Source organism: Salmo salar, chromosome 12 (assembly GCF_965601325.2).
Source record: "Salmo salar chromosome 12, fSalSal1, whole genome shotgun sequence".
NCBI classification, from domain to species: domain Eukaryota; kingdom Metazoa; phylum Chordata; class Actinopteri; order Salmoniformes; family Salmonidae; genus Salmo; species Salmo salar.
In genome coordinates this window covers 106,854,095-106,871,243 of record NC_138302.1, presented here as the reverse complement: position 1 = coordinate 106,871,243, position 17,149 = coordinate 106,854,095, and the positions used below count along the sequence as shown (strand labels likewise).

The window sequence follows — 17,149 nt, the reverse complement described above, 5'->3', positions numbered from 1 at the left end:
TGCTTTATTTTCTTTTGTCTTTTTACCTAAACGCAGATTCCCGGTCGGAATATTATCGCTTTTTTACGAGAAAAATTGAATAAAAATTGATTTTAAACAGCGGTTGACATGCTTCGAAGTGCGGTAATGGAATATTTCGATTTTTTTTGTCACGAAATGCGTCGTGCTCGTCACCCTTCTTTACCATTCGGATAGTGTCTTGAACGCACGAACAAAACGCCGCTATTTGGATATAACTGTGGATTATTTTGAACCAAACCAACATTTGTTATTGAAGTAGAAGTCCTGGGAGTGCATTCTGACGAAGAACAGCAAAGGTAATAACATTTTTCTTATAGTAAATCAGACTTCGGTGAGTGCTAAACTTGCTGGGTGTCTAAATAGCTAGCCCTGTGATGCCAGGCTATCTACTGAGAATATTGCAAAATGTGCTTTCACCGAAAAGCTATTTTAAAATCGGACATATCGAGTGCATAGAGGAGTTCTGTATTAAAATAATTGTTATGCTTTTTGTGAACGTTTATCGTGAGTAATTTAGTAAAGTTTTAGTAAATTCACCGGAAGTTTGCGGGGGGTATGCTAGTTCTGAACGTCACATGCTAATGTAAAAAGCTGGTTTTTGATATAAATATGAACTTGATTGAACAAAACATGCATGTATTGTATAACAATGTCCTAGGGTTGTCATCTGATGAAGATCATCAAAGGTTAGTGCTGCATTTAGCTGTCTTCTGGGTTTATGTGACATTATATGCTAGCTTGAAAAATGGGTGTCTGATTATTTCTGGCTGGGTACTCTGCTGACATAATCTAATGTTTTGCTTTCGTTGTAAAGCCTTTTTGAAATCGGACAGTGTGGTTAGATTAACGAGAGTCTTGTCTTTAAAATGGTGTAAAATAGTCATATGTTTGAGAAATTGAAGTAATAGCATTTCTAAGGTATTTGAATAACGCGCCACAGGATTCCACTGGCTGTTACGTAGGTGGGACGATTTCGTCCCGCCGACCATAGAGAGGTTAACTAAAATGCTTTATACCCTTGGGTAGAAAGAGGTGTTTCCGTCTTGCTGGCAGGCTCTTTGGGTTCCCTGGGGCGTAGCTAGTTACGAGGCAAGGTATCACAATTTACTATGATCTGATAGACAACTAAAATCACAGTCTCATCGTCACAAAAACACTCTTTAATCTGGATATTTTCTACACAAAGTATGTAAACATTATGAAAACTCTTCAAGTTAATGTTTGTCATAATGTCTTCATTTAACTTTTAATGACATCACAAAACTAAATTTCACATTCCATCTCTTATCATTACCAGCATTCAAAGGATGAAATAGTGTCCCCGTGTCCATTGTTTGATGTGGTAGTTTTGGGCTGTAAACTCTACATAAAGGCACAGACATTCCAGTCGCCCATGCTAGAGCACAAAGGAATTATCTGCTGCCTTACAATTTACAATGGGTATGAGGTGTCATAAAACCCCCATCCCAATCCCTCTCCCCCCTCTGTAGGAGAGAGAGAGTTCTGTAGAGCTGATACACTGTAAACTGATCCTTTGGATCCTCACAGGAGAGTCATGACAGTGCATGTCAGAGCAAAAACCAAGCCATGAGGTCAACGGAATTGTCCGTAAAGCTACAAGACAGGATTGTGTCGAGGCACAGATCTGGGGAAAGGTACTACATTTTTTTGCAGCATTGAAGGTCCCCCCTAGAACACAGTGGCCTCCATCATTCTTAAATGGAAGAAGTTTGGAACCACCAAGACTCTTCCTAGAGCTGGCCGCCCGGCCAAACTGAGCAATCGGGGGAGAAGGACCTTGCTCAGGTAGGTGACCAAGAACCTGATGGTCACTCTGACAGAGCTCCACAGTTCCTCTGTGGATATGGAAGAGCCTTCCAGAAGGACAACCATCTCTGTAGCACTCCACCAATCAGGTCTTTATGGTAGAGTGGCCAGACGGAAGCCACTCCTCAGTAAAAGGCACATATCATCCCAGTTGGAGTTTGCCAAAAGGCACCCTAAAGGACTCTCAGACCATGAGAAACAAGATTCTCTGGTCTGATGAATCCAAGAGTGTGGCTTCGGGACAAGTCTCAATGTCCTTGAGTGACCCAGCCAGAGCCCAGACTTGAACATCTCTGGAGAGACCTGAAATTAGCTGGGTAGCAACACTCCCCATCCAACCTGACAGAGCTTGAGAGGATCTGCAGAGAAGAATGGGAGAAACTCCCCAAATACAGGTGTGCCAAGCTTGTAGCGTCATACCCAAGAAGACTCGATGCTGTGTTTGCTGCCAAAGGTGATTCAACAAAGTCCTGACTAAAGGGTCTGAATATTATGTAAATATTATTGAATATTATGTAAATGGGTCTGAATACTTTCCGAATACTTTTTCTAGAATTTGAATAACTGCAAAAGACAGTGTTTCTCATTCTTTACAGCAATAGCTATTTGCTTTCCAAACTATGATGAAATATTGTAAAATGCTTGGCTGGGCCTCTTTACTGACCGACGCAACTCAACAAATTGTGGGCCCTTCCGACTGTAGGCAATGCAATTTAAAACAATCCATAGCTTATTCCTTTTAAAGAAGCTAATGATTCTCTGTGGCCAAATCATGGAATAGTAGCCTATTTCTGGTATAGTAGCCTATTCTGAATTATTACATTTGTGTCTGTATAGACAGGAGTCTGATAATTCGGCTACATAATTTTGGCAATTTAATTCAAATGTACTTTAGGGGAAGATGAGCTTGTGGACAGGCCGGCTACAGTGTGTCTGCAGGCGGCCTTGTGATTGAGTTTTCAAAACAAATGGCCACTCGATTGACTCAGACTGTTAGTGCTATCGTTAGCATTGCTAGCAGCTACACAGTGGGTAGACATATAGGCCCTACACACACAAAGGGGGCATTCCCATGCCGTTGTTGCCTCTTCAGAATGCTGGCTTATTTTGGGGGGTAAATTAAACATTACTGTTTGAATAAATCATGATAATAAAAAAAGCTAATTGTGAACCAAAAACGAACATGACCAGGTACATTTTTTCACTGGCACCCTTGCGACCAATTAAAATTGTGTGTCTCACTGCCAAAGAAAAACAGTCAGAAACGCAACTGTTTTGGTCTCAGTATCGAACCGAGTGGTGATAGTGGTGTCAGAGGAGAGTCATTGAGTAATGAGAGTAGTAGTGGTGTCAGAGAGGAGTCATTGAGTAATGAGAGTAGTGGTGGTGTCAGAGAAGAGGAGAGTCATTGAGTAATGAGAGTAGTAGTGGTGTCAGAGAAGAGGAGAGTCATTGAGTAATGAGAGTAGTAGTGGTGTCAGAGAGGAGTCATTGAGTAATGAGAGTAGTAGTGGTGTCAGAGGAGAGTCATTGAGTAATGAGAGTAGTAGTGGTGTCAGAGCAGAGTCATTGAGTAATGAGAGTAGTAGTGGTGTCAGAGAGGAGTCATTGAGTAATGAGAGTAGTAGTGGTGTCAGAGGAGAGTCATTGAGTAATGAGAGTAGTAGTGGTGTCAGAGCAGGAGGTCATTGAGTAATGAGAGTAGTAGTGGTGTCAGAGGAGAGGAGAGTCATTGAGTAATGAGAGTAGTGGTGGTGTCAGAGAAGAGTCATTGAGTAATTAGAGTAGTGGTGGTGTCAGAGCAGAGTCATTAAGTAATGAGAGTAGTGGTGGTGTCAGAGCAGAGTCATTGAGTAATGAGAGTAGTAGTGGTGTCAGAGAAGAGTCATTAAGTAATGAGAGTAGTAGTGGTGTCAGAGCAGAGTCATTAAGTAATGAGAGTAGTAGTGGTGTCAGAGCAGAGTCATTGAGTAATGAGAGTAGTGGTGGTGTCAGAGCAGAGTCATTGAGTAATGAGAGTAGTAGTGGTGTCAGAGAGGAGTCATTGAGTAATGAGAGTAGTAGTGGTGTCAGAGCAGAGCAGAGTCATTGGGTAATGAGAGTAGTAGTGGTGTCAGAGAGGAGTCATTGAGTAATGAGAGTAGTAGTGGTGTCAGAGGAGAGTCATTGAGTAATGAGAGTAGTAGTGGTGTCAGAGGAGAGTCATTGAGTAATGAGAGTAGTGGTGGTGTCAGAGAGGAGTCATTGAGTAATGAGAGTAGTGGTGGTGTCAGAGCGGAGTCATTGAGTAATGAGAGTAGTAGTGGTGTCAGAGAAGAGTCATTAAGTAATGAGAGTAGTAGTGGTGTCAGAGAGGAGTCATTGAGTAATGAGAGTAGTAGTGGTGTCAGAGCAGAGTCATTAAGTAATGAGAGTAGTAGTGGTGTCAGAGAAGAGTCATTGAGTAATGAGAGTAGTGGTGGTGTCAGAGCAGAGTCATTGAGTAATGAGAGTAGTAGTGGTGTCAGAGAAGAGTCATTAAGTAATGAGAGTAGTAGTGGTGTCAGAGAAGAGTCATTGAGTAATGAGAGTAGTAGTGGTGTCAGAGGAGAGGAGAGTCATTGAGTAATGAGAGTAGTAGTGGTGTGAGACTAGTAGTGGTGTCAGAGAGGAGTCATTGAGTAATGAGAGTAGTAGTGGTGTCAGAGAGGAGTCATTGAGTAATGATAGTAGTAGTGGTGTCAGAGAGGAGTCATTGAGTAATGAGAGTAGTAGTGGTGTCAGAGAGGAGTCATTGAGTAATGAGAGTAGTAGTGGTGTCAGAGAGGAGTCATTGAGTAATGATAGTAGTAGTGGTGTCAGAGAGGAGTCATTGAGTAATGATAGTAGTAGTGGTGTCAGAGAGCAGAGTCATTGAGTAATGAGTAGTAGTGAGTGGTGTCAGAGCAGGAGTCATTGAGTAATGAGAGTAGTAGTGGTGTCAGAGAGAGAGTCATTGAGTAATGAGAGTAGTAGTGGTGTCAGAGAGAGAGTCATTGAGTAATGAGAGTAGTAGTGGTGTCAGAGGAGAGGAGAGTCATTGAGTAATGAGAGTAGTAGTGGTGTGAGACTAGTAGTGGTGTCAGAGAGGAGTCATTGAGTAATGAGAGTAGTAGTGGTGTCAGAGAGGAGTCATTGAGTAATGATAGTAGTAGTGGTGTCAGAGAGGAGTCATTGAGTAATGAGAGTAGTAGTGGTGTCAGAGAGGAGTCATTGAGTAATGAGAGTAGTAGTGGTGTCAGAGAGGAGTCATTGAGTAATGAGAGTAGTAGTGGTGTCAGAGAGGAGTCATTGAGTAATGAGAGTAGTAGTGGTGTCTTACCCTCACGTTCCCCTCAGAGCCCAGCTGCTTGCGAGGTTTGTCCGGCTCGGCCCGTGTTCCGTCGGGGTAAGCGTGCATGTAGAAACACTTCCCTCCAAACGGACAGGTTCCCCGGCCCTGGTCAAAGTACTTACACGCCTTCTTACTACAGAAGGAAGACAACAGGACAGGGTTAGAGTTAGGGACCAGCACCCTGGTCAAAGTATTTACATGGCTAACTGACTGTTCAATGATCCAAGACCAGCTCAGTTAATCCCGACCATTCTGACAATGAGTCATCATAAGGCTGCATCACATTTACATGATCCTACGGGCATTGACACAGAATACCTCTGTTGATCCTACAGCTATTGTAGGCAGTAATCATGTGCCTATGAACCAGAGTTACTCTGTTAACACTGAGGTGGTGTGTCCTAGTAGGAAGACCACTGTTAACACTGAGGCGGTGTGTCCTAGTAGGAAGACCACTGTTAACACTGAGGTGGTGTTGTCCTAGTAGGAAGACCACTGTTAACACTGAGGCGGTGTGCCCTAGTAGGAAGACCACTGTTAACACTGAGGTGGTGTTGTCCTAGTAGGAAGACCACTGTTAACACTGAGGTGGTGTTGTCCTAGTAGGAAGACCACTGTTAACACTGAGGTGGTGTGATCCTAGTAGGAAGACCACTGTTAACACTGAGGTGGTGTGTCCTAGTAGGAAGACCACTGTTAACACTGAGGTGGTGTTATCCTAGTAGGAAGACCACTGTTAACACTGAGGTGGTGTTATCCTAGTAGGAAGACCACTGTTAACACTGAGGCGGTGTGTCCTAGTAGGAAGACCACTGTTAACACTGAGGTGGTGTGTCCTATAGGAAGACCACTGTTAACACTGAGGCGGTGTGCCCTAGTAGGAAGACCACTGTTAACACTGAGGTGGTGTGTCCTAGTAGGAAGACCACTGTTAACACTGAGGCGGTGTGTCCTAGTAGGAAGACCACTGTTAACACTGAGGCGGTGTGTCCTAGTAGGAAGACCACTGTTAACACTGAGGTGGTGTGTCCTATAGGAAGACCACTGTTAACACTGAGGTGGTGTCCTATAGGAAGACCACTGTTAACACTGAGGTGGTGTGTCCTAGTAGGAAGACCACTGTTAACACTGAGGTGGTGTGTCCTAGTAGGAAGACCACTGTTAACACTGAGGTGGTGTGTCCTATAGGAAGACCACTGTTAACACTGAGGTGGTGTGTCCTATAGGAAGATCACTGTTAACACTGAGGTGGTGTGTCCTATAGGAAGACCACTGTTAACACTGAGGTGGTGTGTCCTAGTAGGAAGACCACTGTTAACACTGAGGTGGTGTGTCCTAGTAGGAAGACCACTGTTAACACTGAGGTGGTGTGTCCTATAGGAAGACCACTGTTAACACTGAGGTGGTGTCCTATAGGAAGACCACTGTTAACACTGAGGTGGTGTGTCCTAGTAGGAAGACCACTGTTAACACTGAGGTGGTGTTATCCTAGTAGGAAGACCACTGTTAACACTGAGGTGGTGTGTCCTAGTAGGAAGACCACTGTTAACACTGAGGTGGGTGTCCTATAGGAAGACCACTGTTAACACTGAGGTGGTGTGTCCTAGTAGGAAGACCACTGTTAACACTGAGGTGGTGTGTCCCATAGGAAGACTACTGTTAACACTGAGGTGGTGTGTCCTAGTAGGAAGACCACTGTTAACACTGAGGTGGTGTGTCCTATAGGAAGACCACTGTTAACACTGAGGTGGTGTGTCCTAGTAGGAAGACCACTGTTAACACTGAGGTGGTGTGTCCCATAGGAAGACTACTGTTAACACTGAGGTGGTGTGTCCTATAGGAAGACCACTGTTAACACTGAGGTGGTGTGTCCTATAGGAAGACCACTGTTAACACTGAGGTGGTGTGTCCTAGTAGGAAGACCACTGTTAACACTGAGGTGGTGTGTCCTATAGGAAGACCACTGTTAACACTGAGGTGGTGTCCTATAGGAAGACCACTGTTAACACTGAGGTGGTGTGTCCTAGTAGGAAGACCACTGTTAACACTGAGGTGGTGTCCTATAGGAAGACCACTGTTAACACTGAGGTGGTGTGTCCTATAGGAAGACCACTGTTAACACTGAGGTGGTGTGTCCTAGTAGGAAGACCACTGTTAACACTGAGGTGGTGTCCTATAGGAAGACCACTGTTAACACTGAGGTGGTGTGTCCTAGTAGGAAGACCACTGTTAACACTGAGGTGGTGTGTCCTATAGGAAGACTACTGTTAACACTGAGGCGGTGTGTCCTAGTAGGAAGACCACTGTTAACACTGAGGTGGTGTGTCCTAGTAGGAAGACCACTGTTAACACTGAGGCGGTGTGTCCTAGTAGGAAGACCACTGTTAACACTGAGGTGGTGTGTCCTATAGGAAGACCCCTGTTAACACTGATGTGGTGTGTCCTAGTAGGAAGACCACTGTTAACACTGAGGTGGTGTGTTTGTTTGTTTAACCTCATGTTGTTCCACTATGAGGTTAGCTGGCATTATGTTGTTCCACTATGAGGTTAGCTGGCATTACGTTGTTCCACTATGAGGTTAGCTGGCATTATGTTGTTCCACTATGAGGTTAGCTGGCATTATGTTGTTCCACTATGAGGTTAGCTGGCATTATGTTGTTCCACTATGAGGTTAGCTGGCATTATGTTGTTCCACTATGAGGTTAGCTGGCATTATGTTGTTCCACTATGAGGTTAGCTGGCATTATGTTGTTCCACTATGAGGTTAGCTGGTATTATGTTGTTCCACTATGAGGTTAGCTGGCATTATGTTGTTCCACTATGAGGTTAGCTGGTATTACGCTGTTCCACTATGAGGTTAGCTGGCATTATGTTGTTCCACTATGAGGTTAGCTGGCATTATGTTGTTCCACTATGAGGTTAGCTGGCATTATGTTGTTCCACTATGAGGTTAGCTGGCATTATGTTGTTCCACTATGAGGTTAGCTGGTATTACGCTGTTCCACTATGAGGTTAGCTGGCATTATGTTGTTCCACTATGAGGTTAGCTGGCATTATGTTGTTCCACTATGAGGTTAGCTGGCATTATGTTGTTCCACTATGAGGTTAGCTGGTATTACGCTGTTCCACTATGAGGTTAGCTGGCATTATGTTGTTCCACTATGAGGTTAGCTGGCATTATGTTGTTCCACTATGAGGTTAGCTGGCATTATGTTGTTCCACTATGAGGTTAGCTGGCATTATGTTGTTCCACTATGAGGTTAGCTGGCATTACGTTGTTCCACTATGAGGTTAGATGGTATTATGTTGTTCTGCTTTGAGACACAGTAAAAGGTCAGCAGCCCACAGATCTCTTCTGTTCTAAAGCTGTAGTCAGAGTCCTCCTGTCTATCATATAGAGCTGTGGTCAGTGTGCTGTGTAGTTAGTACACAGTATTAGCTTGTACCTGACTGCAGACCTTAACTGTTGTTCTCATCCTTAATGTGTAGTTAGTGTTCAAAACATTAGGAACATCTGCTCTTTCCATGACAGACCGACCAGATGAATCCAGGTGAAGCTATGATCCCTTATTGATGTCACCTGTTCAATCCACTTCAACCGGTGTAGATGAAGGGGGAGGAGACAGGTCAAATAATTCTTTTTAAGTCTAGAGACAATTGAGACATGGATTGCGCATGTGTGCTATTCAGACGGTGAATTGGCAAGACAAAAGATTGAAGTGCCTTTGAACGGGGGATGGTAGTAGGTGCCAGGAGCACCTGGGTTTTTTCACGCTCAACCGTTTCCCGTGTGTATCAAGAATGGTCCCCCACCCAAAGGACATCCAGACAACTTGACACAACTGTGGGAAGCATTGGAGTCAACATGGGCCAGCATCCCTGTGTAACGCCTTTGACACCTTGTAGTCCATGCCCTGATGAACTGAGGCTGTTCTTAGGGTTTATGTACACTATATATACAAAAGTATGTGGACACCCCTTAAAATTAGTGGAGTCTGCTTTTTTTTAGCCACACCTGTTGCTAACACAGCCATGCAATGTCCATAGAAAAACATTGGCAATAGAACGGCCTTACTGAAGAGCTCAGTGACTTTCAACGTGGCACCATCATAGGATACCACTTTTCCAGCAAGTCAGTTCGTCATATTTCTGCCCTGCTGGAGCTGCCCCAGTTAACTGTAAGTGCTGTTATTGTGAAGTGGAAACGTCTAGGAGCATCAACTGTTAAGCCGCGAAGTGGTAGGCCATACAAGCTCACAGAACGGGTCCCGCTGAGTGCTGAAGCATGCACAGCGTAAAAATCGTCTGTCCTCAGTTGCAAAACTTACAACCAAGTTACAAACTGCCTCTGGACGAAACGTAAGCACAAGAACTGTTCATCGGGAGCTTCATGAAATGGGTTTCCATAACAAGCCTAAGATCACCATACGCAATGCCAAGCGTCAGCTAGAGAGGTGAAAAGCTCGCTGCCATTGGACCCTGGAGCAGTGAAAAACGCGTTTCCTTTCGAGTGATGAACACCTTCGACGTCACACACGCATTCACATTTTCTCAAAAGATGCTGGAATGAGATATTTGACAAGCAGGTGTTCACATATGTTTTGTCATGTATACAGTACCAGTCAAAAGTTTGGACACACCTACTCATTCAAGGGGTTTTCTTTATTTTTAGTATTTTCTACATTGTAGAATAATAGTGAAGACATCGACATGATGAAATTACACACATGGAATCATGTAGTAACCAAAAAGGTATTAAACAAATCAAAATATATTTCATATTTTAGATTCTTCAAAGTAAACACCCTTTGCATTGATGACAGCTTTGCACAATCTTGGCATTTTCTCAACCAGCTTCATGAGGAATGCGGTCTTGAAGGAGTTCCCACATATGCTGAGCACTTGTTAGTTGCTTTTCCTTCACTCTGCAGTCCAACTCATCCAAAACCATCTCAGATTGGGGTTGAGATTGGGTGATTTTGGAGGCTAGGTCATCTGATGCAGCAATCCATCCTTGGTCAAATATCCCTTGGGCAGCAGCGTAGCCTTGTGGTTAGAGCATTGGACTAGTAACTGAAAGGTTGCAAGATCGAATCCCCGAGCTGACAAGGTACAAATTTGTCATCTGCCCCTGAACAAGGCAGTTAACCCACTGTTCCTAGGCCATCATTGAAAATAAGAATTTGTTCTTAACTGACTTGCCTAGTTAAATAAAGGCACAAAAGGTGTGTTTTCGGTCATTGTCCTGTTGAAAGTCCCACTAAGCGCAAACCAGATGGGAGGCGTATTGTTGTGCATGCTGATTAAGTTTGCCTTGAATTCTAAATAAATCACAGTCTCACCAGCAAAGCATCCCCACACCATCACACCTCCTCCTCCATGCTTCACGTTGGGAACCACACATGTAGAGATCATCCGTTCACCTACTCGGTGTCTCACGAAGACACGACGGTTGGAACCAAAAGTCTCAGATTTGGACTCATCAGACCAAAGGACAGATTTCAACCGGTCTAAATGTCCATTGCTTGTGTTTCCTGGTGTCCTTTAGTAGTGGTGTCTTTGCAGCAATTCAACCAATAATGCCTGATTCACACAGTTGCTGTTGAGATGTGTCTGTTACTTGAACTCTGTGAAGCATTTATTTGGGCTGCAATCTGAGGTGATGTTAACTCTAATGAACTTACCCTCTGCAGGAGAGGTAACTCTGGGTCTTCCTTTCCTGTGGCGGTCCTCATGAGAGCCAGTTTCATCATAAGCATGCTTGATGGTTTTTGTGACTGCACTTGAAGAATATTTCAAAGTTCTTGACATTTTCCGTATTGACTGACCTTCATGTCTTAAAGTAATGATGGACTGTCGTTTCTCTTTGCTTATTTGAGCTGTTCTTGCCATAATATGGACTTGGTCTTTAACCAAATAGGGCTGTCTTCTGTATACCACCACCCCTACCTTGTCACAACACTACTGATTTGGCTCAAACGCATTAAGAAGGAAAGAAATTCCACAAATTAACAAGGCACACCTGTTAATTGAAATGCATTCCAGGTGACTACCTCATGAAGCTGGTTGAGAGAATGCCAAGAGTGTTCAAAGCTGTCATCAAGGCAAAGGGTGGTTACTTTGAAGAATCTCGAATATAAAATATTTGTTGGGTTACTACATGATTCCATATGTGTTATTTCATAGTTTTGATGTCTTCACTGTTATTCTGCAATGTAAATGGAATGAGTAGGTGTGTCCAAACTTTTGACTGACACACACACACACACACACACACACACACACACACACACACACACACACACACACACACACACACACACCTGACTCCAGACTTGAAGTCCTCTATCAGTCTGTTCTTCTCATCCTGGTCCTCCACCCAGTAACCACTGGGGATGACAAACTCAGACACCACTCTGCACTCTGGACACGACCTGGAGAGAGAGAGAGAGAGGCACACGGTTAGCCACATCCCTGTGTACACAGTTAACCACAACATTGGTCCTCCACCCAGTAACCACTGGGGATGACAAACTCAGACACCACTCTGCACTCTGGACACGACCTGGAGAGAGAGAGAGGCACACGGTTAGCCACATCCCTGTGTACACAGTTAACCACAACATTGGTCCTCCACCCAGTAACCACTGGGGATGACAAACTCAGACACCACTCTGCACTCTGGACAAGACCTGCACTCTGGACAAGACCTGACCACAGACAGACAGACAGTTAACCATTTACATTTACATTTTAGTCATTTAGCAGACGCTCTTATCCAGAGCGACTTACAGTAGTGAATGCATACATTTCATACATTTTTTTTTTTTTCTGTGCTGGCCCCCCGTGGGAATCGAACCCACAACCCTGGTGTTGCAAACACCATGCTCTACCAACTGAGCTACAGGGAAGGCTAACCACAACATTGTATACTATGTCCAGTGATTCTGTGCTACTTCATAACTGCTGAGTACCACAATGCCACTACAGTGGCATCCTGCTGAAACGTGATCAGGGTTACATGATTAACTGATACAGTATTACACAGTAATAACAGTGGAGGTTATGCCTTTACATTAGCCCCCTGGTGGTTACTGTGGTGAATCAACTACCACATCCTCCCTATTATGTAGAAGCTCTACTACCATAGTATATTAGCAACCATCAACACTTGATGATCTTGTTTTCAAACTGCTTGGTGTTTATAGTAGTTATCAACTCACTTGTTCTCAAACTGCTTGGCGCAGCGCCACTGGCGGATGCAGGAGAGGCAGTATGTGTGACAGCAGGAAGAGAGGATCCCGAAGCGTCTCTCCGAGGCAGCAGTTTTCTCATAAACCACCTCCATACAGATAGAACACACCTTGTCCTGGCTGTGCTGCGCTGCAAACGCCTTCTCCATGTCCGCCTCAAACACCAACATGCACATCTGACAGAGGAGGGCGACACATGTACTGATTAATATCCAAAACAGTATCATCTTCAGCCAACAGTTTTGTTTGACTTGTCCATTGTCCTCCACATAGGACACACTTCTATCAACATAAAGATGCATCAGACAGTGTAATTAGAGACTACAGAACCACATGGCCTCATACCTTCTCCTGAGCTCTGCTCTGCTCAGGGTCATGTGGGGGTCAGGGTTAAAGTATGGGTCCTACCTCCTCCTGAGCTCTGCTCTGATCGGGGTCATGTGGGGGTCAGGGTTAAAGTATGGGTCCTACCTCCTCCTGAGCTCTGCTCTGATCGGGGTCATGTGGGGGTCAGGGTTAAAGTATGGGTCCTACCTCCTCCTGAGCTCTGCTCGGGGTCATGTGGGGGTCAGGGTTAAAGTATGGGTCCTACCTTCTCCTGAGCTCTGCTCTGCTCGGGGTCATGTGGGGGTCAGGGTTAAAGTATGGGTCATACCTTCTCCTGAGCTCTCCTCTGATCGGGGTCATGTGGGGGTCAGGATTAAAGTATGGGTCCTACCTTCTCCTGAGCTCTGCTCGGGGTCATGTGGGGGTCAGGGTTAAAGTATGGGTCCTACCTTCTCCTGAGCTCTGCTCGGGGTCATGTGGGGGTCAGGGTTAAAATATGGGTCCTACCTTCTCGTGAGCTCTCCTCTGCTCAGGGTTGTGTGGGTGGAGCACCTGCAGACGGCAGATGTCACACATATCACCGTGGAGATAGGGACAGGTGTTTCCGTAGTTACACTGTCCTGCAGCGGCGTAGGGACAGAGCTGTGGCTGGGTGCCAGGGACATGGTAGGGGCCGGCCGTGGCAGAACACTCCAGACCGGTCCTGATGGCATCCAGGTAGGAGTGTGGAGGTTTGGCATGGGCACTGTTGTCATGGTACTCCGTCCAACAGTCCGCCTCTGAGCCACCCCCACCGAAGGGCATCATTGTACTGTCACACCCCAGGGCTGGAACACACAGGCACAAACAGAGAGAGAAAGACAGCTGAAGTCAAGGCCACAGAATACTGGATTCACCATTCATAGTACTGGCTGCATCACATGGACACCTCCTAGTGACAAACTACATACTAAAACTATTTATTTAAATCTGAGACACAACTATACAGTTGAAGTCAGAAATGTACAAACACTTAGGTTGGAGTCATTAAAACTCGTGTTTCAACCACTCCACAAATTTCTTGTTAACAAGCTATAGTTTTGGCAAGTCGGTTAGGACATCTACTTTGTGCATTACACAACTCATTATTCCAACAATTGTTTACAGACAGATTATTTAACTTATAATTCACTGTATCACAATTCAAGTGGGTCAGAAGTTTACATACACTAAGTTGACTGTGCCTTTAAACAGATTGGAAAATTGTAAGAAATTATGTCATGGCTTTAGAAGCTTCTGATAGGCTAATAGACATCATTTGAGTCAATTGGAGGTGTACCTGTGGATGTATTTCAAGGCCTACCTTCAAACCCAGTGCCTCTTTGCTTGACATCATGGACAAAAGAAAAGAAATCAGCCAAGACCTCAGAAAATAAATTGTAGACCTCCACAAGTCTGGTTCATCCTTGGGAGCAATTTCCAAATGCCTGAAGGTACCACGTTCATCTGTACAAACAATAGTATGCAAGTATAAACACCATGGGACCATGCAGCCGTCATACCGCTCAGGAAGGAGACGCGTTCTGTCTCCTAGAGATGAACGTACTTTGGTGCGAAAAGTGCAAATCAATCCCAGAACAACAGCAATGGACCTTGTGAAGATGCTGGAGGAAACAGGTACAAAAGTATCTATATCCACAGTAAAACGAGTCCTATATCGACATAACCTGAAAGGCTGCTCAGCAAGGAAGAAGCCACTGCTCCAAAACCGCCATAAAAAGGTCAGACTACGGTTTGCAGCTGCACATGGGGACAAAGATCGTACTTTTTGGAAAAATGTCCTCTGGCAAGATGAAACAAAAATAGAACTGTTTGGCCATAATGACCATTGTTACGTTTGGAGGAAAAAGGGGGAGGCTTGCAAGCCGAAGAACACCATCCCAACCGTGAAGCACGGGGGTGGCAGCATCATGTTGTGGGGGTGCTTTGCTGCAGGAGGGACTGGTGCACTTCACAAAATAGATGGCATCATGAGGGAGGAAAATTATGTGGATATATTAAAGCAACATCTCAAGACATCAGTCAGGAAGTTAAAGCTTGGTCCCAAATGGGTCTTCCAAATGGACAATGACCCCAAGCATACTTCCAAAGTTGTGGCAAAATGGCTTAAGGACAACAAAGTCATGGTATTGGAGAGGCCATCACAAAGCCCTGACCTCAACTCTATTGAAAATGTGTGGGCAGAACTGAAAAAGCGTGTGTGAGCAAGGAGGCCTACAAACTTGACTCAGTTACACCAGCTCTGTCAGGAGGAATGAGACAAAATTCACCCAACCTATTGTGGGAAGCTTGTGGAAGGCTACCCGAAATGTTTGACCCAAGATAAACAATTTAATGGCAATGCTACCAAATACTAATTGAGTGCATGTAAACTTCTGACCCACTGGGAATGTGATGAAAGAAATAAAAGCTGAAATAAATAATTCTCTCTATTATTCTGACATTTCATTCTTAAAATAAAGTGGTGATCCTAACTGACCTAAGACAGGGAATTTTTACTAAATGTATTTGGCTGAGGTGTATGTAAACTCCCGACTTCAACGGTACCCTCTCACATGTAGACTAGTATAATATTAACTTTTGCAAAATTATACAACACATGTTAATGTCTCGGGAACAGGAGTGGAGAAATAAGATCTTTCAGCATGTCTTGGGAAAATGTGAATGTCTGTGTAATGTCATCTTTGACATTATTATGCAAGCAGAAAGTACACTACATAACCAGAAGTATGTGGACACCTGCTCGTCAAACATCTCATTCCAAAATCATGGGCATTAATATGGAGTTGGTCGCCCCTTTGCTGCTATAACAGCCTCCACTCTTCTGGGAAGGCTTTCCACTACAGTGCCTTGCAAAAATATTCATCTGCCTTGGCGTTTTTCCTATTTTGTTGATTACATCCTGTAATTTAAATTGATTTTTATTTGGATTTCATGTAATGGACATACACAAAATAGTCCAAATTGGTGAAGTGAAATTAAAAATATTACTTGTTTCAAAAAAAGTATTAAAAATGGAAAACTGGTGCGTGCATATGTATTCACCCCTTTACTATGAAGCCCCTAAATAAGATCTGGTGCAACCAATTACCTTCAGAAGTCACAGAATTAGTTAAATAAAGTCTACCTGTGTGCAATCTAAGTGTCACATGATCTCCGTGTATACACACACACACACACACACACACACACACACACACACACACACACACACACACACACACACACACACACACACACACACGTTCTGAAAGGCCCCAGAGAATGCAACACCACCAAGCAAGCGGCACCATGAAGACCAAGGAGCTCTCCAAACAGGTCAGGGACAAAGTTGTGGAGAAGTACAGATCAGGGTTGGGTTATAAAAAAATATCAGAAACTTTGAACATCCCACGGAGCACCATTAAAACCATTATTAGAAAATGGAAAGAATATGGCACCACAACAAACCTGCCAAGAGAGGGACGCCCACCAAAACTCACAGACCAGGCAAGGAGGGCATTAATCAGAGAGGCAACAAAGAGACCAAAGATAACCCTGAAGGACCTGCAAAGTTCCACAGGGGAGATTGGAGTATCTGTCCATTGGATCACTTTAAGCTGTACACTCCACAGAGCTGGGCTTTATGGAAGTGTGGCCAGAAAAAAAATCATTGCTTAAAGAAGAAAATAAGCAAACACATTTGGTGTTTGTCAAAAGGCATGTGGGAGACTCCCCAAACATATGGAAGAAGGTACTCTGGTCAGATGAGACTAAAATTGAGCTTTTTGGCCATCAAGGAAAACGCTATGTCTGGCGCAAACCCAACACCTCTCATCACCCCGAGAACACCATGTTTTTCATCGGCAGGGACTGGGAAACTGGTCAGAATTGAAGGAATGATGGATGGCGCTAAATAGAGGGAAATTCTTGAGGGAAACCTGTTTCAGTCTTCCAGGGATTTGAGACTAGGACGGAGGTTCACCTTCCAGCAGGACAATGACCCTAAGCATACTGCTAAAGCAACACTCGAGTGGTTTAAGGGGAAACATTTAAATGTCTTGGAATGGCCTAGTCAAAGCCCAGACCTCAACCCAATTGAGAATCTGTGGTATGACTTAAAGATTGCAATATACCAGCGGAACCCATCCAACTTGAAGGAGCTGGAGCAGCTCTGCCTTGAAAAATGGGCAAAAATCCCAGTGGCTAGATGTGCCAAGCTTATAGAGACATACCCCAAGAGACTTGCAGCTGTAATTGCTGCAAAAGGTGGCTCTAAAATGTATTGACTTTGGGGTGGTGAATAGTTATGCACGCTCAAGTTCTGTTTTTTTGTCTTATTTTTTGTTTG

At 44.2% G+C, this 17,149-nt stretch overlaps 1 protein-coding gene across 1 annotated transcript in view; it reads right to left on the bottom strand.

The window, feature by feature from the left end:
- LOC106566275 (E3 ubiquitin-protein ligase makorin-2) overlaps positions 1–17,149 on the bottom strand; it is a 55,427-nt gene that overhangs the window by 11,907 nt on the left and 26,371 nt on the right. The window contains exons 4-7 of the mRNA XM_082959540.1: positions 13,288–13,607; positions 12,424–12,629; positions 11,524–11,634; positions 5,189–5,333 (exon numbers count right to left, since the gene is read on the bottom strand). Coding sequence (XP_082815666.1) covers positions 5,189–5,333; positions 11,524–11,634; positions 12,424–12,629; positions 13,288–13,607 — 782 coding nt within the window. The remainder of the gene's footprint in view (positions 1–5,188; positions 5,334–11,523; positions 11,635–12,423; positions 12,630–13,287; positions 13,608–17,149) is intronic.